The sequence below is a fragment of the Bombina bombina genome, chromosome 5, assembly GCF_027579735.1.
Source record: "Bombina bombina isolate aBomBom1 chromosome 5, aBomBom1.pri, whole genome shotgun sequence".
NCBI lineage: Eukaryota > Metazoa > Chordata > Amphibia > Anura > Bombinatoridae > Bombina > Bombina bombina.
The window spans coordinates 746,267,215-746,290,709 of NC_069503.1; the positions used below are offsets into that span (position 1 = coordinate 746,267,215).

At 38.9% G+C, this 23,495-nt stretch overlaps 1 protein-coding gene across 1 annotated transcript in view; it reads left to right on the forward strand.

Annotated features, from left to right (window-relative positions):
- The window catches only part of MRS2 (magnesium transporter MRS2), a 47,998-nt gene extending 26,706 nt beyond the window's left edge, over positions 1 to 21,292 (forward strand). Inside the window, exons 10-11 of the mRNA XM_053714796.1 lie at positions 18,945 to 19,058; positions 19,274 to 21,292. Of these exons, the coding sequence (XP_053570771.1) occupies positions 18,945 to 19,058; positions 19,274 to 19,384 (225 nt within the window). The 3' untranslated portion in view covers positions 19,385 to 21,292. The remainder of the gene's footprint in view (positions 1 to 18,944; positions 19,059 to 19,273) is intronic.
- The last annotated feature ends 2,203 nt before the right edge of the window (positions 21,293 to 23,495 follow it).

A 23,495-nucleotide genomic window follows, 5' to 3' on the forward strand; every position in this document is an offset into this window, starting at 1 on the left:
CCTAAACCGCCGCTCCTTTACCCCGCCGCAACCTAATAAAATTATTAACCCCTAAACCGCCGCTCCCGTACCCCGCCGCCAGCTATATTATATCTATAACCCCCTAAAGTGAGCCCCTAACACCGCCGCCATCTATATTAAAATTATTAACCCCTAATGTAAGCCCCTTACACCGCCGCCATCTCTATTAAAATGATTAACCCCTAATTTAATCTACCTACCCCGCCGCCAGCTATATTATCTATATTAACCCTAAGTATATTATAGTTAATATAGGTATTACATTATATATATTAACTATATTAACCCTAATTATATTAGGGTTAATATAGTTAATATAGTTACTATAGTATTTATATGAACTATATTAACTCTATCTAACCCTAACTAAATTTATATTAAATTAATCTAATTCATTTATAAACTAAAATATTCCTATTTAAATCTAAATACTTACCTATAAAATAAACCCTAAGATAGCTACAATATAATTAATAATTACATTGTAGCTATGTTAGGGTTAATATTTATTTTACAGGTAAATTGTTAATTATTTTAACTAGGTATAATAGATATTAAATAGTTATTAACTATTTAATATCTACCTAGTTAAAATAATTACCCAATTACCTGTAAAATAAATCCTAACCTAAGTTACAAATACACCTACACTATCAATAAATTTAATAAACTACTAACATCTATCTAAAAATACAATTAAATTAACTAAACTAAATTACAAAAAAAAACAAACACTAAATTACAAAAAATAAAAAAAAGATTGCAAGATATTTAAGCTAATTACACCTATTCTAAGCCCCCTAATAAAATAATAAACCCCCAAAATAAAAAAAATTCCCTGCCCTATTCTAAATTCAACAAATTTCAAAGCTCTTTACCTTACCAGCCCTTAAAAGGGCCTTTTGTGGGGCATGCCCCAAAGAATTCAGCTCTTTTGCATACAACAAATACAATACCCCCCCCCCCATTACAACCCACCACCCACATACCCCTATTCTAAACCCACCCAAACCCCCCTTAAAAAAGCCTAACACTACCCCCCTGAAGATCTCCCTACCTTGTCTTCACCACACCGGGCCGAACTCCTGATCCGATCCGGGCGATGTCTTCCTCCAAGCGGCAAAGAAGAATTCTTCCTCCGGCGATGTCTTCCTCCAAGCGGCAAAGAAGAATTCTTCCTCCGGCGACGTCTTCCTCCAAGCGGCAGCAAAGTCTTCATTCTTCCGGCGGCATCTTCAGTCTTCTTTCTTCGCTCCGCCGCCGCGGAGCATCCATCACGGCCGACTGCTGAACTTGGAATGATGTACCTTTAAATGACGTCATCCAAGATGGCGTCCGTCGAATTCCGATTGGCTGATAGGATTCTATCAGCCAATCGGAATTAAGTTAAAAAAATCTGATTGGCTGATTGAATCAGCCAATCAGATTCAAGTTCAATCCGATTGGCTGATCCAATCAGCCAATCAGATTGAGCTCGCATTCTATTGGCTGTTCCGATCAGCCAATAGAATGCGAGCTCAATCTGATTGGATCAGCCAATCGGATTGAACTTGAATCTGATTGGCTGATTCAATCAGCCAATCAGATTTTTTTAACTTAATTCCGATTGGCTGATAGAATCCTATCAGCCAATCGGAATTCGACGGACGCCATCTTGGATGACGTCATTTAAAGGTACATCATTCCAAGTTCAGCAGTCGGCCGGGATGGATGCTCCACGGCGGCGGAGCGAAGAAAGAAGATTGAAGATGCCGCCGGAAGAATGAAGACTTTGCTGCCGCTTGGAGGAAGACGTCGCCGGAGGAAGAATTCTTCTTTGCCGCTTGGAGGAAGACATCGCCGGAGGAAGAATTCTTCTTTGCCGCTTGGAGGAAGACATCGCCCGGATCGGATCAGGAGTTCGGCCCGGTGTGGTGAAGACAAGGTAGGGAGATCTTCAGGGGGGTAGTGTTAGGCTTTTTTAAGGGGGGTTTGGGTGGGTTTAGAATAGGGGTATGTGGGTGGTGGGTTGTAATGGGGGGGGGGGGGTAATGTATTTGTTGTATGCAAAAGAGCTGAATTCTTTGGGGCATGCCCCACAAAAGGCCCTTTTAAGGGCTGGTAAGGTAAAGAGCTTTGAAATTTGTTGAATTTAGAATAGGGCAGGGAATTTTTTTTATTTTGGGTGTTTATTATTTTATTAGGGGGCTTAGAATAGGTGTAATTAGCTTAAATATCTTGTAATCTTTTTTTTATTTTTTGTAATTTAGTGTTTGTTTTTTTTTGTAATTTAGTTTAGTTAATTTAATTGTATTTTTAGATAGATGTTAGTAGTTTATTAAATTTATTGATAGTGTAGGTGTATTTGTAACTTAGGTTAGGATTTATTTTACAGGTAATTGGGTAATTATTTTAACTAGGTAGATATTAAATAGTTAATAACTATTTAATATCTATTATACCTAGTTAAAATAATTAACAATTTACCTGTAAAATAAATATTAACCCTAACATAGCTACAATGTAATTATTAATTATATTGTAGCTATCTTAGGGTTTATTTTATAGGTAAGTATTTAGATTTAAATAGGAATATTTTAGTTTATAAATGAATTAGATTAATTTAATATAAATTTAGTTAGGGTTAGATAGAGTTAATATAGTTCATATAAATACTATAGTAACTATATTAACTATATTAACCCTAATATAATTAGGGTTAATATAGTTAATATATAATGTAATACCTATATTAACTATAATATACTTAGGGTTAATATAGATAATATAGCTGGCGGCGGGGTAGGTAGATTAAATTAGGGGTTAATCATTTTAATAGAGATGGCGGCGGTGTAAGGGGCTTACATTAGGGGTTAATAATTTTTATATAGGTGGCGGTGGTGTAAGGGGTCAGATTAGGGGATAGATAAGGTAGATGGCGGCGGTTTTAGAGGTTCACAGTAGGGGGTTAGTTTATGTAGATGGCGGCGGGGTCCGGGAGCGGCGGTTTAGGGGGTAATAACTTTATTAGGGATTTCGGGGGGGGGGGGGGATCGCGGTTGACAGGGAGATAGACATTGCGCATGCGTTAGGTGTTAGGTTTATTTTAGCAGATCGCGGTTGACAGGGAGATAGACATTGCGCATGCGTTAGGTGTTAGGTTTATTTTCTAGTTAGTTTAGGGAGTTACGGGGCTCCAATAGTCAGCGTAAGGCTTCTTACGGCTGCTTTTTGTGGCGAGGTGAAAATGGAGTAAGTTTTCTCCATTTTCGCCACGTAAGTCCTTACGCTGCATATTGGATACCAAACTGCGCGGGTTTGGTATACCTGCCTATGGCCCAAAAAACTGCGGGCGACGGCAGAAATATACGGGCGTAACTTCTAGGTTACGCCGTATATGTGATACCAAATCCGCGCAAATATTGGCGTCGCCGGCTTTTGCGGGCGACGCTTTATATCGGATCGACCCCCTGCATTTTAGCCAGTCAGTGCTCACTCCTAGGTAACTTCACGTGCGTGAGCTCAATGTTATCGATATGAAACACATGAACTAACGCCCTCTAGTGGTGAAAAACAGTCAAAATGCATTCAGATTAGAGGCTGCTTTCAAGGTCTAAGAAATTTGCATATGAACCTTCTAGGTTTAGCTTTCAACTAAGAATACCAAGACAACAAAGCAAAATTGGTGATAAAAGTAAATTGGAAAGTTGATTAAAATGACATGCCCTATTTAAATCATTAAAGTTTTTTTGGACTTGATTGTTCCTTTAAAGAACAACATTATCTGTTGCTCTTTTATAGCATTTGTTACAGACACTCCGATTAGTTTAGATGGTTGTAAGCAAGATGCACCAAGACAGCCAGGTATTCTTAATATGTGTGTACAGATCTTTAGACTGCATGGATGTTCAAACATGTCTACACAAGCCTTAAAGCTATGTGACATGAATACACACTTCTATGTCTTTTATAATTGGTTCCATACATCTATTTTAGGCTTTTTCTAATCTTTGTCCCTATTACAGTTTATTCTGAATGTACCTTCATCCAAAATTAAAGGGATACTAAATCCAAATTTCTTCTTTAATGATTCAGATAGAGCATGCAATTTTAAGTAGACCTGTGCATGGCGAAAAAATTTGGTTCGGATCGATTCGGAATTTTTCGAAGTTCGGATTGATTCGAATTCGGAAAATTATGAATCGATTCGTTTCGGATTCGAAGAAATTCGGCTGGGTTCGATTCGGTTCGGAAATTCGGAATTTCGGTAAGTGTTAGGTGGGATTAGACTAGTATTATGTACTGTATATTAGGTGTAACCCATAGCAGAGTGATATAACCTAACATACTGTACAATACTAGTGTAATCCAATGGCCATCCGAATTTACGAATAAATTCGAACTAATTCGGATGTATTCGGAAAATTCGGCAGTATTTTAATTCGGAAATTCGGTTCGATCCGAATCGCCAAATTTTCTGAATTTCCGAATCAAACCGAATCGCCAAATTTTCTGAATTTCCGAATCGAACCGAATCGCACATATCTAATTTTAAACAACTTTCTCATTTACTCCTATTATCAATTTTTGTTCGTTGTCTTGCTATCTTTATTTTAAAAGCAGGAATGTAAAGCTTAGGACCCGGCCCATTTTTGGTTCAAAACCTGGGTTAGACTTGCTTATTGGTGGCTAAATGTAAGCTTTACATTCCTGCTTTTTAAATAAAGATAGCAAGAGAACAAAGAAAAATTGATAATAGGAGTAAATTAGAAAGTTGCTTAAAATTGCATGCTCTAACTGAATCCCGAAAGAAAAAAATTGGGTTTAGTATCCCTTTAAGTTATATCCTATCTATTATTTAAAAAATGCATAATAGCACATAAAGCCATAGTCCTAACACCATAATATTGAGTCTCGTGGGGAGGGGGTTCTTTGGTGTATATTTCAAGAATTCGTAATTCATGTCTGGTAATACTGGTTGAATTTGTGCACATAATGGATCAAGTAATTACATATATCTTGAGTATAATAAATGGGTTTTGGAACTTAATCCTGTGACAGTGAGTTTGTTACCACAAATAGCACACGTTTCTTTCCTAAGATATGGTGAGTCCACGGCTTGAGTAATTACTGTTGGGAATATCACTCCTGGCCAGCAGGAGGAGGCAAAGAGCACCAGAGTTAAAACTGTTAAGTATCACTCCCTTACCCACAACCCCCAGTCATTCTCTTTGCCTTCTGTGCATGTATGACGTGATGTTTAAAGGGGCAGTCTACACCAGATTTTCTTCTATAAAGGTAAGACGAGTCCACGGATTCATCTAGAGCTGCAACAACTAATTGTCATAATCGATAATAATCGATTATGAAAATAGTTGTCAACGAATCTCATAATCGATAAATCGATTAGTTGGTTTGCAATTAGTTGGTCTGTGCACAACACCAGCTGCTTCACTCCAATGAACTCCTGCACATGGTATTGTGTTTTATGGTTATGTCCTTAGCCTAAAGGACGTCTACAGACGTCTACTTTTCACTTTTTCAGGACAGTATACGTTTACAACTACCCCTGGCTTATGTGCAACCCAGATATAATAGTCATCATTTGGATTGTTTATATTAAATCAGGTGATTTGGAACTATGCTTTGCATGATATAGTGCTGAGCTTGTTATTTACACCTTGCCCCTAGATTGATGGGAGTTATTTAAATTGATGTGCGCTATTATCTGTTTGCACAATTATTAGCGTATTGCTTGCTATTGCTGATTATATGTACTGTATAAATAAATGTGTAAGGCGTTTGTCCTGTTATTGATATACAGTCCTTAGCGCTTTTTTTTTTAAATTTTATTTAATAAAATGTGATAATATGTACCAGATTCAACCTTTAAAAGTATATATTCGTTATTTTTAGAGCGGACTAGATATTTCCCCTAACCTTATAGCTGGTTATTTACCATTGCATATAGATATTCAAGATATTTTTATGTTAGAATGAAGTCAAGGGTTACTTTATTGAGAGGCCCCTTGCCAAGGTAGAAAACACTTAGCATTGGTGAAGAGCTAACAAAGATAAATATCCCACTTTGGTGAAATTGGCCAAAACCCTACTTATACACCTCAACAGCCTTTTCTCTGCTGCAGGAAATATAGCTGCAAACAGAGAACCAGTCTTAGCCAGAAGCATATGGATATGTTGAGATTTTTGCATTTCAATGCAAAGTTTCTGAAAGAGTGAATAACAGAATGTTATTAACAGTGATAGTCTAACTCTTTCTAGTTCTACCTCTTTTCAAACAGTTTGTGGTTTGGTTTTGTTTAATTATAAAACTGTGCTCTGCTGCTTAAAAATTGAAGAAACAGTTGTGTTAATGTAAAGTTTTAGTCTGAAGTTTATATTTGTAACACTCATTATGTGGATTTTATTTAAAACATAGAAAACTATTATTGATTCTCTTATTATCCGATTAGTCGATTAATCGAAAAAATAATCGTCCGATTAATCGATTATGAAAATAATCGTTAGTTGCAGCCCTAGATTCATCCATTACTTGTGGGATATTATCCTTCCCTACAGGAAGTGGCAAAGAGCACCACAGCAGAGCTGTCTATATAACTCCTCCCTTAGCTCCACCCCCCAGTCATTCTCTTTGCCTACTCTAAGTACTAGGAAGGGTAAAGTGAAAGAGGTTATAAAATATTAGTTTTTTAATTTCTTCAATCAAGAGTTTGTTATTTTTAAATAGTACCGGTGTTGTACTATTTACTCTCAGGCAGCAGATGGATGAAGACTGCTGCCTGGAGGATGATGATCTTAGCATTTGTAACTAAGGTCCATTGCTGTTCCCACAGAGGCTGATGAGTACAGGAAACTTCAGTGTGAGGAACGGTTTCATGCAATGCAGCAATGAGGTATGTTCAGTCATATTTTTTCTGGAGAGACTGTGTATTTCAGAAAGGCTGACATTATACCCAGGAGGGTATGGGTAAGCAGTAATCCTAGAGCTAAAAGGAGGGCATTACTTAGCTTGCATATGGGGCCAATTTCATATATGGTTGACACTGAATCAAATGTTTGTGAGCAAACGTTTTTTTGAAGGAGTGCTTTAACGTTTTTTGTGGGCAATGAACGTTTTGGGCAACTTTATTAGGGCACACATGGCTTAACTTTAGGGTTTTAGAACCCACATGGCTAGTTATAACCTCTCTGGTGCGGTTCTTTCAGGCTCAGGAAACATCAAGTGAGATGGGCGGGGCCTATTTTCGCGCCTCAGTTGCGCAGTTAGTTTGTCAGCAAGCAGCAAGCTCTAACTTCTGAGGGCCCTGGTGTCTGTTTTGGGCCAAATCAAAGCTTTTACCCCACACTTTCGATCCCTGAGGGCAGGTAGGGCCACAGCAGGGCTGTGGCAAGGTGCTGAGGTTTTTTTTTCCGGATCTGGGCCTATTTTCGATCCGGTTTGGTAATTAAGGGGTTCATTGATAAAATTTTTGGTTGTGCAATCTTAACTACCTATAGTGTGTCTACATACAACATTTTGTGAAATTTGGTGCATGTTTAGGCTGTTTTGCAGAACGTGTATGCTTTTTTTCTCTTAAAGGCGCAGTACCGTTTTTTAAGATTGTTATTTTTTTCACTAAATAAAGTGTTTTCATGCTTGTTTGTAGTCATTACTAGCCTGTTCAACATGTCTGACATTGAGGAAAGTCAATGTTCAATATGTTTAGAAGCCATTGTGGAACCTCCACTTAGAATGTGTCCCTCATGCACTGAAAGGTCAATAAATTGTAAAGAACATATTTTAGCTACTAAAAGTATGTTGCAGGATGATTCTCAGTCAGAAGAGAATCAGGTTTTGCCATCTAATTCTCCCCAAGTGTCACAACCGTTAACGCCCGCACAAGCGACGCCAAGTTCTTCTAGTGCGTCTAATACTTTCACCCTGCAAGATATGGCCGCAGTTATGAATACTACCCTCACAGAGTTTTATCTAAGCTGCCTGGGTTACAGGGGTAGCGCAGTAGGTCTGGTGTGAGAACAAATGCTGAGCCCTCTGACGCTTTATTAGCCATATCTGATGTACCCTCACAATGTTCTGAAGTGAGGGATTTGCTGGCTGAGGGAGAGATTTCTGATTCAGGAAATATGTTCCCTCAGACAGATTCAGATATGATGGCTTTTAAATTTAAACTAGAACACCTCCGCTTATTGCTCAGGGAGGTTTTAGCGTCTCTGGATGATTGTGACCCTATTGTAGTTCCAGAGAAATTGTGTAAAATGGACAGATTCCTAGAGGTTCCTGCCTACACTGATGTTTTTCCGGTCCCTAAGAGGATTTCGGAAATTGTTACTAAGGAGTGGGATAGACCAGGTATTCCGTTCGCTCCCCCTCCTACTTTTAAGAAAATGTTTCCCATATCTGACGCCGTGCGGGACTCGTGGCAGACAGTCCCTAAGGTGGAGGGAGCTATTTCTACCCTGGCTAAGCGTACAACTATACCTATCGAGGACAGTTGTGCTTTCAAAGATCCTATGGATAAAAAATTAGAGGGTCTTCTGAAGAAAATATTTGTTCACCAGGGTTTTCTTCTCCAACCTATAGCGTGCATTGTTCCTGTAACTACTGCAGCATCCTTTTGGTTCGAGGCTCTGGAAGAGGCTCTTCAGGTTGAGACCCCATTAGATGATATTCTGGATAGAATTAGGGCTCTCAAGCTAGCTAATTCTTTCATTACAGATGCCGCTTTTCAATTGGCTAAATTAGCGGCGAAGAATTCAGGTTTTGCCATTTTAGCGCTTAGAGCGTTATGGCTTAAATCCTGGTCTGCTGATGTGTCCTCAAAAGCTAAGCTTTTAGCCATTCCCTTTAAGGGTAAGTCCCTTTTCGGGCCTGAACTGAAAGAGATCATCTCAGACATCACTGGAGGGAAAGGCCATGCCCTTCCTCAGGATAAGACGATTAAGATGAGGACCAAACAAAATAATTTTCGTTCCTTTCGGAACTTCAAAGGTGGTCCCTCTTCCTCTTTCCCTGTCGCAAAGCAAGAGGGGAATTTTGCTCAATCCAAGTCAGTCTGGAGACCTAACCAGACTTGGAACAAGGGTAAACAGGCTAAGAAGCCCGCTGCTGTCACCAAGACAGCATGAAGGGGTAGCCCCCGATCCGGGACCGGATCTAGTAGGGGGCAGACTTTCTCTCTTCGCTCAGGCTTGGGCAAGAGACGTTCAGGACTCCTGGGCTTTAGAAATAGTAACCCAGGGGTATCTTCTAGATTTCAAAGATTCTCCCCCAAGGGGGAGATTCCATCTTTCTCAATTGTATGTAAACCAGACAAAAAGAGAGGCGTTCTTACGCTGTGTAGAAGACCTATATACCATGGGAGTGATCTGCCCAGTTCCGAAAACAGAACAGGGGCAAGGGTTCTACTCCAATCTGTTTGTGGTTCCCAAAAAAGAGGGAACCTTCAGACCAATTTTGGATCTCAAGATTCTAAACAAATTCCTCAGAGTCACATCCTTCAAGATGGAGACCATTCGGACTATTTTGACAATGATCCAAGAGGGTCAATATATGACCACCGTGGACTTAAAGGATGCGTATCTACACATTCCTATCCACAAAGATCATCACCAGTTCCTCAGGTTCGCCTTTCTGGACAAGCATTACCAGTTTGTGGCTCTTCCCTTCGGGTTGGCCACAGCTCCCAGAATTTTCACAAAGGTGCTAGGGTCCCTTCTGGCGGTTCTAAGGCTGCGGGGCATAGCTGTGGCGCCTTATCTGGACGATATCTTAATCCAGGCGTCAACTTTCCAACTAGCCAAGTCTCACACGGGCATCGTGGTGGCTTTTCTAAGGTCTCACGGGTGGAAGGTGAACATACAAAAAAGTTCACTTATCCCTCTCACAAGAGTTCCTTTCCTGGGAACTCTGATAGATTCGGTGGACATGAAAATTTTTCTGACGGAGGTTAGGAAATCAAAAATTCTATCTGTCTGCCGAGCTCTTCATTCCATTCCTCGCCCGTCAGTGGCTCAGTGTATGGAGGTAATCGGCTTAATGGTAGCGGCAATGGACATAGTTCCGTTTGCTCGCTTGCATCTCAGACCACTACAAGAGATTGAACGCTTGATTTTATCCAAGCGGGGATTCTCGGAGTCGGTCATAGATACCTTGATTCAGGCTCGTAAGCCTGTCACTAGGAAAATATATCATAAGATATGGCGTAAATATCTTTGTGTGCGAATCCAAAGGCTACTCATGGAGTATAATAAGGATTCATAGGATTTTGTCCTTTCTCCAAGAAGGATTGGAGAAGGGGTTATCAGCTAGTTCCTTAAAGGGACAGATATCTGCTTTGTCAATTTTACTACACAAGCATCTGCCAGATGTTCCAGACGTTCAGTCGTTCTGTCAGGCTTTAGTTAGAATCAAGCCTGTGTTTAAACCTGTTGCTCCGCCATGGAGTTTGAATTTAGTTCTTAACGTTCTTCAAGGGGTTCCGTTTAAACCTATGCATTCCATAGATATTAAACTTTTATCTTGGAAAGTTCTGTTTTTAGTTGCTATCTCTTCGGCTCGAAGAGTTTCTGAGCTATCTGCAGTACAATGCGACTCGCCTTATCTGGTTTTCCATGCTGATAAGGCGGTTTTGCGTACTAAATCTGGATTCCTTCCTAAGGTTGTTACCAATAAGAATATTAATCAGGAAATTGTGGTTCCTTCTCTGTGTCCTAATCCTTCCTCTAAGAAGGAGCGTCTGTTTCACAACTTGGGCGTGGTTCGTGCTTTGATGTTTTACTTGCAAGCGACCAAAGATTTCCGTCAAACATCTTCTTTGTTTGTTGTCTTTTCTGGAAAACGTAGAGGTCAAAAAGCTACAGCTACCTCTCTTGCCTTTTGGCTGAAAAGCATCATCCGTTTGGCATACGAGACTGCTGGACAGCAGCCTCCTGAAAGAATTACAGCTCACTCTACTAGAGCGGTGGCTTCCACATGGTCTTTTAAAAATTATGCTTCTGTTGAACAGATTTGTAAGGCTGCGACTTGGTCTTCGCTTCATACCTTATATAGACAGCTCCGCTGTGGTGCTCTTTGCCATTTCCTGTAGGGAAGGATAATATCCCACAAGTAATGGATGAATCCGTGGACTCGTCTTACCCTAGAAGAAATTAATTTATCAGGTAAGCATAAATTTACTTTTTTATTGTTTAAAAAGATAGATAATCCCTTTATTACCCATTCCCCAGTTTTGCATAACCAACAGTTATATTAATGTTTTACCTCTGTGATTACCTTGTATCTATGCCTTGGTAGACTGCCCCTTATCTCAGTGCTTTTGACAGACATGCAGTTTAGCCAATCAGTGCAGACTCCTAAATAACTCCACAGGAGTGAGCACAATGTTATCTATATGACACACATGAACTAGTACTGTCTAACTGTGAAAAGCTTTCAAAATTTTCTACGCTAGGAGGTGTTTTTCAACGGTTTAGAAATCAGATTGAGCTTACCTAGGTTTAGCTTTTTAAAAATACCACTCAGGGAACAAAGTAAATTTGATGATAAAAGACAATTAGAAAGTAACTAAAAGACAGATATCCCTCTCGACACAACAGATCTTGTTTTTACTTCCTGAGAACAGCACGCATCCGCGGGACATTCTAGTTAATATAACTATTTTAATCGCAAGGCAACTGATATTACAAAACTGGGCAGATAGGAAGTCCCCACCATTTAAAAAATTACTCACTAAACTACATACTCAAATGCTCATAGAACAGGCGGATGTCAAGGGGAATATTGAAAAGAGAATATCTAGATTCATAATAAAATGGGAACTATACTTACCAGAAAATGTTAGAGAAAGAGTCCTATACCCATTTAAAAATTGTGAATTCATATTAAAAGAGAACCTCAAGGGAAATTGGTGTTTCTCTAACACTATCACATAAGCTATTCAAGTATCTAACACATTTCTACCTCATATTCAAACTGTCCTGGGAGGTCGATCTGTGGCTGGCGGTCTGGATCGCTCCTGGTGAGTATGATCTGCTCCATGCTTTATTGGTGCATTTTGATTTATTTTATTTTTGTTTGTTGTGTATTTGTGTTGTTTATTATTATTGTTTATAATGTTTTAAAGAAAAAGTGAGAGGGAGAAGCATGGCCTATGTCTTCTTTGCCATAATAATGCAAGACTATTATGAACCTTTCAGTGGACTAAAGCATTGCCAGAGTCGTCGTATCTAATGAGATGTAAAAACTTTCCCTATGTATGTAACATACTTTCTCATTGTTATTGGTCCATGTGAATGCCTCTCTCATTGTATAAATAAAGTCGTTAAAAAAAAAAAAAAAAAAGACAATTAGAAAGTGGTTTAAAATTGCATTCCCTATCTGAATACAGAAAGTTTAATTTTGACTAGACTGTCCCTTTAAGTGTTTGAAGAAAAAATTTGATTTAATCTACAAGCAAGTTTTGGGGTATAGCCGTATTCTACGTCATTCCTTGCAGTCGGGTAGTGGTGGCTTTAAAGCAGTTAGGAACTTGTAAAGAGGTACTTACTGCATTTTCCTAACAATTGCTGTCCTATTTTAAAAAGCTAGAGTTGGCTACTCTGTTCTTTCCTTTTCAAAGGTCTGTGAAGAACTGTGTCTTCTCATACCTTGTAACTGTCTACATGCCGGACAGCGGAGCAGGTAAGTGCTTTTTCTTCCAGTTGGGGAGACTATGCACTTAACAAATTAAAAACACAGCTTTTTTTATTAAGACATAGATAATCCTGTTATATGGGTTACACTGGGGCATGAAGCAGGCACTGTAGCATGTGTAAGACTAACATTCAAACTCTTTTAAAAAGAAAGGGTAAAATGTTTTATTAGGCTTTATTTTCTGACACATATGTACTTGATAAAACAATACAAGTTTAAACTGAAAGTAAGGCTGAATTTTCTATTTCAGCAGCTTATTAATTTCCCCATTGCTTTAAAATAAAACAATGCAACATTTTAAACTGTCAGGTTTTAAAAACCGGATATTTATGTTACTCAGTGTACCAGGAAGCTATTTTTTGTGCCTCTCTGTTTAGCAGCAGTAATTTGAGCTTGGCAGTTCGGTCACATGACCGGCTTTACTTCATAACGTTTCTTAAAAAAAGTTGTTTTTCTCCATTTTTGGGTGATCCGGTCTTAATTGGTAGCGGTATGGCATCTCAGTAATTGATGTGTGGGGTTGCCTGAGGGGTATTTTAGAAGTTTATTTGATGTTTATTAAAAGTTTTTCCTTAACTTTTTTCACATAATTTTAGCTGGGGATCGATCCTAATTTGGGATAAAATTTAAAGTGTATTTTTTCCTTTGCTTATTTTAATTGAATATTAAAATCTTTGACACTTATCTGTACAAGTTTGTTTACTGTTTCACAACATGTCTGATATGGAGCAAGAGCCTGCTCTCATGAATTCATGCTTATTATGTTTAGATGCACAAATTGCAGCTCCTATGCAATTTTGTTCTTCATGTGTCAAGGAAACCTTGCAAAATAAAGGCAACATTTTTGAGCCTAATGTCTCTCAGGATGATGCTGTTAAAATAATACCTCGGCTTTCTCCTGCTACGTCCCAAGCCTCAATGGCGTCACATGCAGTGCCCTGCGGTTCCTCTAACTCCTAGGGGAGTTTATTTAAAAGCAGAAATTGCTGCCCAGGTATCTTCAGCAGTATCTGCGGCATTAGTTGCCATTCCCAGATTACAGGGAAAACGCAAGAGGAAATCTAGAAATTCAGAAAGTAAGGTGCCTTTCCTCAGTTCTGCTTCCCAAGTTGCCCTTACTCATAAGTCTGATGAGGAAGATACATCGGGAGTTTCTGAGGGCAAAATCTGATTCGGACAGTATAATTCCTTCTTCTGAGTCGTCACTCCTAAGAAACCTAGTAAACTTAATAGTTTCTTTGATGAATCTTCCACTTCAGAGGTTTTTCCTGTGCCGGACCGTGCTAGGGAGATTATCTCACAGGAATGGGAGAAACCAGGGGTGTGTCTTTTCCCCGTCTTCCATTTTTAAGAAAATGTTTCCTGTTAAGGACTCCATTAAAGACCCTTGGTATACTGTACCCAAAGTTGAAGGGGCCATTTCCACTCTGGCTAAGAGAACCACTATTCCTATTGAGGATAGCTGCTCTTTTAAGGATCCAATGGACAAGAAACTAGAGGCTTATGTGAAAAAGATTTATGTTCATCAAGGTCTCCAATGGCAACCTGCGGTGTGTATTGTCACCGTGACTAGTGCGGCATCTTATTGGTTCGATTCTCTTCAAGTAGAGACTTCCTTGGATGAAATTCAAGATAGGATTAAAGCTCTTAAATTGGCCAATTCCTTTATTGCAGATGCCATTTTACAGGTTGTTAGACTAGGAGCTAAAAGTTCTAGTTTCGCTACCCTAGCCCGCAGAGCGTTCTGGTTGAAATTCTGGTCTGCGGACGTTTCCTCTAAAGTCACGCTTCTGGCGATTCCTTACAAGGGCAAAACCTTGTTTGGACCCGGTTTGGCAGAAATGATCTTTGATATTACGGGTGGAAAAGGGTCTTTTCTACCTCAAGATAAGAAGAATAGGCCTAAAGGACGTCAGAGTAATTTTCGTTCCTTTCGTAACTTCAGAGGAAAGCCTTCCCCTTCTTTTTCCAAGCAGGAACAATCCAAGTCTTCTTGGAAACCCAGTCAGTCTTGGAACAAGGGGAAACAATCAAAGAAACATGCAGTTGATTCCAAATCAGCATGAAGGGTTTGCCCCGATCCGGGATCGGATCAGGTGGGGGGGGGCAGACTTTCTCAGTTCTCTTAAGCTTGGATTCGAGGTGTCCCAGATCCCTGGACTGTGGACATAGTATCCCAGGGTTACAAATTAGAATTCAAGACTTTTCCTCCCAGAGGCAGATTTCTTCTCTCAAGATTATCTGCAGACCAGATAAAGAGAGAGGCGTTCTTGAAATGTATACAACATCTTTCCTCCCTAGAAGTGATAGCTCCAGTGCAGGAACAGGGTCTTGGGTTCTACTCCAACCTATTTGTAGTTCCCCCAAAAAGAGGGAACTTTCCGTCCCATTATAGACTTGAAGTGTCAACATCATCCTGGATAGGAACAAACAAAGAAGCGCCCAATAGTGTGATAACGTAAAGACCAGTGGCAATACAACTAATGAGTACACCTATATACTCACAAAGCAGGTTGCACATCCAGTGCAATACTCAGCAGATCGAGGCTTCAGAGCCGCTCGGCTGACTTGGTCCCCCTAGAACAGACAGCTGGGCCAGCTAGCGAGCCGTTCCTCCAAAGCGTCTCCCACACCAGTGTAAAGGACCAAACCGGGACGTATGGGCAAACGAACAACTGTGATTCCGATGTTAATTACGGAACAAGTATCCCAGATCCAAAGAGATCCTTCATCAGCCTGATGAAACGGCACTATCGCTGAGAAACGCATTGCTGTGCTTTTACTATGTTTTAATTGTTTTTAACCAAATAAAAACAGTTGTTCGTTTGCCACGTGTCACGGCTTGGTCCTTTACACTGGTGTGGGAGACGCTTTGGAGGAACAGCTCGCTAGCTGGCCCAGCTGCCTGTTCTAGGGGGACTGAGTCAGCCGAGCGGCTCTGAAGCCTCGGTCTGCTGAGTATTGCACTGGATATGCAACATGCTTTGTGAGTATATAGGTGTACTCATTAGTTGTATTGCCACTGGTCCTTACGTTATCACACTATTGGGCGCTTCTTTGTTTGTTCCTACCCAGGATGATGTTTACTGATTCTGCCTATTCCTGAAGAGAGCTGCCCCGTTGTTCGTTCATCACCATTCATAGGAAAAGCTATCAATACAGAAATATCCAAGCAAAGCTTCACGTAATCATTTTTTTACCACTATATTTTTATTCCTTTTTTTTTTAACGTATTTTTTTTAAGATGGACTAATTTTTTGCAATTTGTAATTTAAACACCTTTTAATTTGCACACTTTTAATGAACTTTTTAAGGAATCTTTTTAGTTTGTCACCTCATATAGACCCACAAATCATTCATTTAATTTTGTAATTTTCACTAATTTTGTACTAACTTAACCGATTTTTATTCGTCTCACATTTGGCACTTTTTTACATCTAGAATTAATTAACTATACACTAGATTGTATAATTTTCTTATTTTTTTTTTTAACTTATCAATTTGTTGCACCACTTATTCACAAATTGGCACATCCTTGTTCACTTTATTTTGCTTGAAGTGTCTAAACAAGTTTCTCAAAGTTCCATTCTCCAAGATGGAGACTATACGCTCCATTCTTCTTTTAGTACAAGAGGGTCAGTTCATGACAACCATAGACCTAAAGGATGTGTATCTTCATGTTCCTATTCACAGGGACCATCACAGATTCCTGAGATTTGCCTTTCTGGACAAACATTTCCAGTTCGTGGCCCTTCCATTTGGTCTAGCCACGGCTCCTAGAATTGTTTCAAAGGTTCTGGAGGCTCTTTTGGTAGTGATCCGTTCTTGTGGAATTGCTGATCTATCTCTGAGATTAGAGTTAGATCAGTCTTCTTCAAGGAATTCTCTCCCGTGGTGGATTTCTCAGGAACACCTGTCTCGGCGCAAATGCTTTCGAAGACCTTCCTGGGTGATCATGACCACGGACGCCATTCTGCTGGTCTGGGGAGCAGTCTGGAACTCGTTAAAAGCTCAGGGCCTTTGGACTCAGGAGTCTGCTCTTCCCATCAACATCTTGTAGTTGAGGGCGATTTACAATGCTCTATTGGCTTGGCCTCAGTTGTCCTCAGCCCAGTTTTATCAGGTTCTAGTCAGACAACATAACCTCTGTGGCTTACATCAATCACCAGGGAGGAATTCGGAGTTCCTTAGCCATGAAGGAGGTTACTCGGATTCTTCAGTGGGCAGAGACCTACAATTGCTGTCTATCTGCCATCCACATTCCAGGAGTAGACAACTGGGAAGCAGATTTTCTGAGCGGACAGACTTTTCATCCCGCGTAGTGAGAACTCCATCCAGAGGTGTTTTCCAGCTTAAGTCCTTAAATGGGGGGTGCCGGAGTTAGATCTGATGGTGTTCTGTTAGATCTGATGGTGTTCCGTCAGAACGCCAAGCTTTCAAGGTACGGTTCAAGGTCAAGAGATCCGCAGGCTGTTCTGATAGATGCTCTGGTGGTTCCTTGGGTTTTCAGGTTGGCATACCTGTTTCCTCCGTTTGCTCTCCTTCCACGAGTCATTGCTCGTATCAAACAGGAGAGGGCGTCAGTGATTCTAATAGCCCCTGCGTGGCCTTGCAGGATCTGGTTTGCAGGCCTAGTGGAGATGTCATCTCTCCCACCTTGGAGACTACCTTTGAGAAACGACCTCCTGATTCAGGGTCCCTTCCTTCATCCAAATCTTGTTTCTCTGAAGCTGACTGCTTGAAAATTGAATGCTTAATTCTGTCTACGTGTGGTTTTTCTGAGTTGGTCATTGAGACCATCATTCAGGCTTGCAAGCCTGTTACTAGAAATATTTACCATAAAATATGGCTTAAATATATTTCTTGGTGTGAATCCAAGGAAGGCCTGGACAAGGAATTGTCAGTCAGTACCCTGAAGGATCAGAATTCTGCTTTATCAGTTTTACTACATAAATGTTTGGCGGATGTGCCAGATGTGCAATCTTTTTGTCAGGCCTTGGTCAAAATCAGGCCTGTCTTTAAGTCTGTTGCTCCTCTTTGGAGCCTTAACCTTGTTCTTAAAGTTTTACCGCTGGCTCTGTTTGAGCTGTTGCATTCGATAGACATTAAGTTCTTATCTTGGAAGGTTTTGTTTCTTGTTGCTATCTCTTCTGCTCGAAGAGTCCAGGAACTCTTAGCTCTGCAGTATGATTACCCTTATCTTCTTTTTCATGCCGATAAGACGGTTCTTCGTACTAAGTTAGGTTTCCTTCCTAAGGTTGTTTCTAATAGAAATAGCAATCAGGAAATTGTTGTTCCCTCTCTGTGTCCTAATCCTTCTTCTTCCAAAGAACGTTTGTTAGACAATTTGGATGTTAAATGTGCTCTTAAATTCTACTTACAGACGACTAATGCTTTTCGCCAGTCCTCTGCCCTCTTTGTCTGTTTCTCTAGGAAACGTTAAGGTCAAAAAGCTACTGCTACTACTCTTTCTTTTTGGTTACAAAGTATAATTCGTTTGGCTTACGAGACTGCTGGAAAGCAGCCTCCTGAGAGAATTACGGCTCATTCCACAAGAGCTGTTTCCTCTTCTTGGGCTTTTAAAAATGAAGCTTCTGTGGAACAAATTTGCAAGGCTGCAACTTGGTCTTCTCTACATACTTTTTCCAAATTTGATACTTTTTGCCTCGGCTTAGGCTTCTTTTGGGAGAAAGGTTCTTCAAATGGTGGTGCCTTCTGTTTAGGACTGCCTTTCTTGTCCCTCCCTATTTATCCTTGCCCTCTAGCTTGGATATTGGTTCCAAACAGTAATTACTTAAGCCGTGGACTCGCCATATCTTAGGAAAGAAAAACAAATTCATGCTTACCTGATAAATTTATTTATTTCCGGATATGGTGAGTCCACGGCACCACCCTTTATTTTAAGACAGTTGTTCTTTTGACTATAACCTCAGGCACCTCTACACCTTGCGTTACTTATTTTTCTCCATTTCCCTTCGGTCGAATGACTGGGGGTTGTGGGTAAGGGAGTGATACTTAGCAGTTTAACTGTGGTGCGCTCTGCCTCCTTCTGCTGGCCAGGAGTGATATTCCCAACAGTACTTACTCAAGCCTTGGACTCACCATATCCGGAAATAAATTTATCAGGTAAGCATACATTTTGCTTTTTCTAACAATGTGAAAAAGAAAAAAAAGGTATCATCATAATACATGCATCATTATTCTGCTGCATCTTCTTTTTTTTTTTTTTTAGAATCCACAAGTTTTTTGGCTAGTTACAGGGATTATGTTTCTCGGAAGTGGTTTAATCTGGAGACGCCTTCTTTCCTTTCTTGGAAGACACCTGGAACCATCTTTACCTCCCCCTGTATGTTAAGTATCTTTAGTAATCTGTTTTTGTTTTTACTTGCAAACTTTCAGATTTGTGTTTCCATAGCAATGTAAATTATTTATTAAAGAAGACCTGTAAGAAAGAAGTGCATATTTTTGTGCTATATGATTTAATTTACAGTAGTACATTTTACATTTGACTGTCTGCATTGTACCTCCATTTCTAAGTTTGAAGTCTTTGCCCATATTTAGGTTCCATCATTGTTGAAGAGGCCGTATCCTTTCAGCGGAAGAGTGGAGACAAGGAATGGCCATAAAGTTGAAGGTTTTACATCAAGTTGGAGCAGTGCCACAAACAAATAAGCATCATTGAATATTGTGTAGTGGAGTGACTGTTACATTGATATATTGCATTGCTAAAGGAAAAAGATTTAAGGTGAAGACTTTCAGTTGGACTTAAATTGTTGCCTTTAAAACACAGGGCATTATATGCCACTTTACTCATGTTAAACCTAGTGTTATACGTCCTAGAGGGGGTATGTAATTTGGTGTTGTATTGATACAGTGACCTGTCAGTTTCAGAACCTTGTTCATCAGCATTCTGTCAGCTACTATGTACTGCTTACCATGTTGAAAACTTTGGAATCTCCACAAATTTGTTCATCCAATTTCACAAAGAAATTTGTGTTCATGTTTAATATTTGCTGTAGTCTGCACCAAAACAATCCTAGTGGTTTACAAACTGACACACTAACATACTATGAGGCTGTCTGATCATTAAATCAATCTATCTATTGGCTGATCTGTCACAGGTAAGACATTTTATGTAAAAATGGACCTCTATGAAAACTCTTGTAAGGAAGTAATTGAGTGTATATGCAGTAGCATAGACTATACTACTAGAAGCAGAGTGTACTATATGTTTAATGTGTGTTTTACTGCTCTTCAATTGTCCAAAGCAGATTCTGTGTTTATAATGTACATTGGCTAGACTATTGTGCCTTAAAAAGTTGGTATTCTACTTAGTAATGCTGCTTGGTTACATTACATTTGTAGATATAAATGATGTAGACGAATTATATATAATTACCCTTATTTGTTTCATACTTCTATTTCTTCCTCTGTGCTCTACTGTACCTAATTGTAAATGCTTCCTGTTCATTCCTTAATTATTAGTTTGGTTAATGCATCTGTTTCATACTTTTATTTAGTAGTATTGGGGAAAATATCCATGTGTGTGTTTATTTTTTTTGCTTTGTTTTGTGTGTTTGTATGATTTTGAGGTTTACTTTTTTTATTTAACACATGTATCAACACATAGTGACTCTTTTTGTTTACTTTTTATGTAACTTGTCTCATTGGGCCATATATTCAAAAGCTCGCCGGCATGGAGAGCAATCATGCAAAATCTTGGGAGGGGTTCAGACCTTATGTTGTAAAGTAGGCGCGTCTCTCTTTCACATACAAAACCCTGCAAAGTGAGATATTATTATTATTTTATCAGATATTTGTAGAGCGCCAACAGATTCCGCAGCGCTGATAAATATCTTTCAAATTAAAATTTGCGTTTCTAACATTTTTTAGGGACATCTCCATACCGACAAGATGCTCACTATAGTAGTGAGCTTTTAAATATCAGGCCCATTGGGTTGGAGCACATCTGGAATTCAGCAGTGTTGTAATGCAAAAGACTGCTAAACAGCACCGCTGTGTTAGAAAGAATTAAGTTAAAGGGCTATTGTAATGCAAAAAGTAAATGCTTTAATTAATTAGAGTACATCATTTTATCACTACTGACCCTACAAGGGTCATGCTATTGCTGGTTGGCTCATCAGCTGTTTGCAGTCAGTAGTGCTAAATTACGTGCTCTATCAAATTAGAGTGTATAATATTTTACACTGTAATGATGAGCCTTTAATGGCATTTTTAAAAATATTTAATACAATTAAAATTTCAGCTAGATGTAGAAGATATGTTTTTAAACACTTAGCATTAATGTTGTGCAGAGATTGTATGTTTTATTGTATGTTTTTCTTATAATAACTTTGTACATGAAGCCAAATTTCAGTTTGCTTGAAACAATATTTTTAATGTATAATTGTTATATTTATTTGTATGAATAATCAGTTTCTAAATAAAAATGAGGAATTTTTATTTTTTTCTATTAAAGGGTCAGTAAATTCACACATACTAAAATCGTGGGCAATGTTCGTTTTTGCCATTACATTTGAAACGCTTTTATTTAATTTTAATAAACAATATTCAATGTTTTATTTGATCTTACATTTTCGAGTGTAACCGTTTTCCAACCCCTCAATGTCATCTCTAATATGTGCGGTCTAGATCTATTCTGTTCTTCCCACAGGCAAATTTTGTAACGCCTACATTTCCTCCCACTGAAGCTCACTTATGTCTCAATGGAGCAGCTTTGTATGTAATTACATTTGTGCATGCGTCAATATCTTAGCTATGCGCAATGAAAAAAAAAGAAGGCACATGCTCTGTTATATCCGATGTTTTAAGCATCGAACGCTTCACGTGAACGTTGGAAGTTGCGCGTGCGCATACCTTAGTAAATAATAAACTGAATTAATGATGTCATCGGGCGCACGTTCACACATCTTGTCCATAGAGCGACAGAAAATTTTACTATAGGTGGATGGCAAATTATTGAAAATAGTAAAAAAAAAGTGCGGCGGATCGGTAGGCGGACTGTTAACAAGGGGGGTAAGTTTTGTGATAGAATTAATAGTTAAAAAAAAAAACTTATTTAAAATGAGATGAATGAAACTTATGTTTAATACATCATGCACATGTAAATTCTAGGTTTACATTTTTGAGTATACTGTGCCTTTAACTTTGAAAAATCAGTCTGTATCCTTTTGTGGCAAGCTGGGTACCTTTCTACTCCTCCTCTTTTTCCAATATTGCATTTATGGGCTACCTTATCGGGAGTCTCCACAGTAAAAACGAGATGTATACTTTCCAATACATCAATTTATTCACACCCAGAGTTTACCACCCCTTCTTATAACATGCATCAGTTCAAAGGGGAAACAAAGCAAAACTTTAATGGTCCGTCACATATGAAAAATGATCATTCTAAAAACAGAATTAAATCAAAGTCTGGACATGAGTATGGATAGCATTTTGCTATTAGAGAAACTCTAAAATATATGGGAGTATTAAAGTGACATGAAACCTGATTTCAATACAGCATTCATTTTTAAACCACTTTCCAATGTACTTATTTTATCTAATTTGCTTCATTTACCTGGTATCGTTTGTTGAAAAGCATATCTAGATAAACTCGGGAGCTAGCTGCTGATCGGTGTCTGCACATCTATGTCTCTTGTGATTGGCTTACCAATGTGTTCAGTTAACTCCCAGTACTGTATCGCTGCTCATTCAAGAAAGGATACCAAGAGAATAAAGCATAATTGATAAGAGAAGTAAATTAGAAACATTTTGACAATTGTATGCTTTATCTAAATAATGAGAGAAACATTTTGGGTTTCATGTCCCTTTAAGAATATTGGTATTTTCTCAATAATTTTGTCCTGCTAAAACCACACATTTCCTGGGTCTTGTGAACAAGAGCATCTTCTATTGTCAGGGATTGTCTTGTCAAAATTAAACTTTCATGATTCAGATAGAGCAAGCAATTTTAAGAAACTTTCTAATTTACGCCTATTATCAATTTGTCTTCGTTCTTTTGGTATCTTTATTTGAAAAAGAAAGAATGTAAGCTTAGGAGCCAACCCATTTTTGGTTCAGCACCTGGGTAGCGCTTGCTGATTGGTGGCTACATTTAGACGCTACTTTCAAATGAGTGGTCACATACCCCTTTTAATTTTCAGATCCCTTTGGTAATGGTAATCGCACTTTTAGGGCCCCTATCACTCCATAAAACACAGGTATGAGTCTAGAGTTTGGAAAGAAAGGGGCCCAGACAAGGAATTAGAATCTGGCCTGTTAAGGTTGTGTGAGTGAAGAACTGAGAAACACTGACTCTTGTGACACATTTTTTTCTTTAGCGGTATCAAGGCAAACAAATAAATAAAATGAAAGAAACGTAGTACCTTTATAGCAAACCACTCCCCATGCGATCTTAAGTCAGCTAAAAAAGTGACTTTAAAGGGACAGTCCATTCAGGAATTTTTATTGTTTAATAAGATAGATAATCCCTTTATTACCCATTCCCCACTTTTGCATAACCAACACGATTATATTAATATACATTTCACCTCTGTGATTACCTTGTATCCAAGCCTCTCCTTATTTCAGTTATTTTGAGAGACTTGCATTTTAGCCAATCAGTAGCCTCTCATAAATAACTCCACGGGCGTGAGCACATTATCTACATGGCATACAGGAACTAGCGCTGTCTAGCTGTGAAAAACTGTAAAATGCATTGAGATAAGAGGCAGCCTTCAAGGGCTTAGAAATTGGCATTTTAGCCTACCTAGTTTTA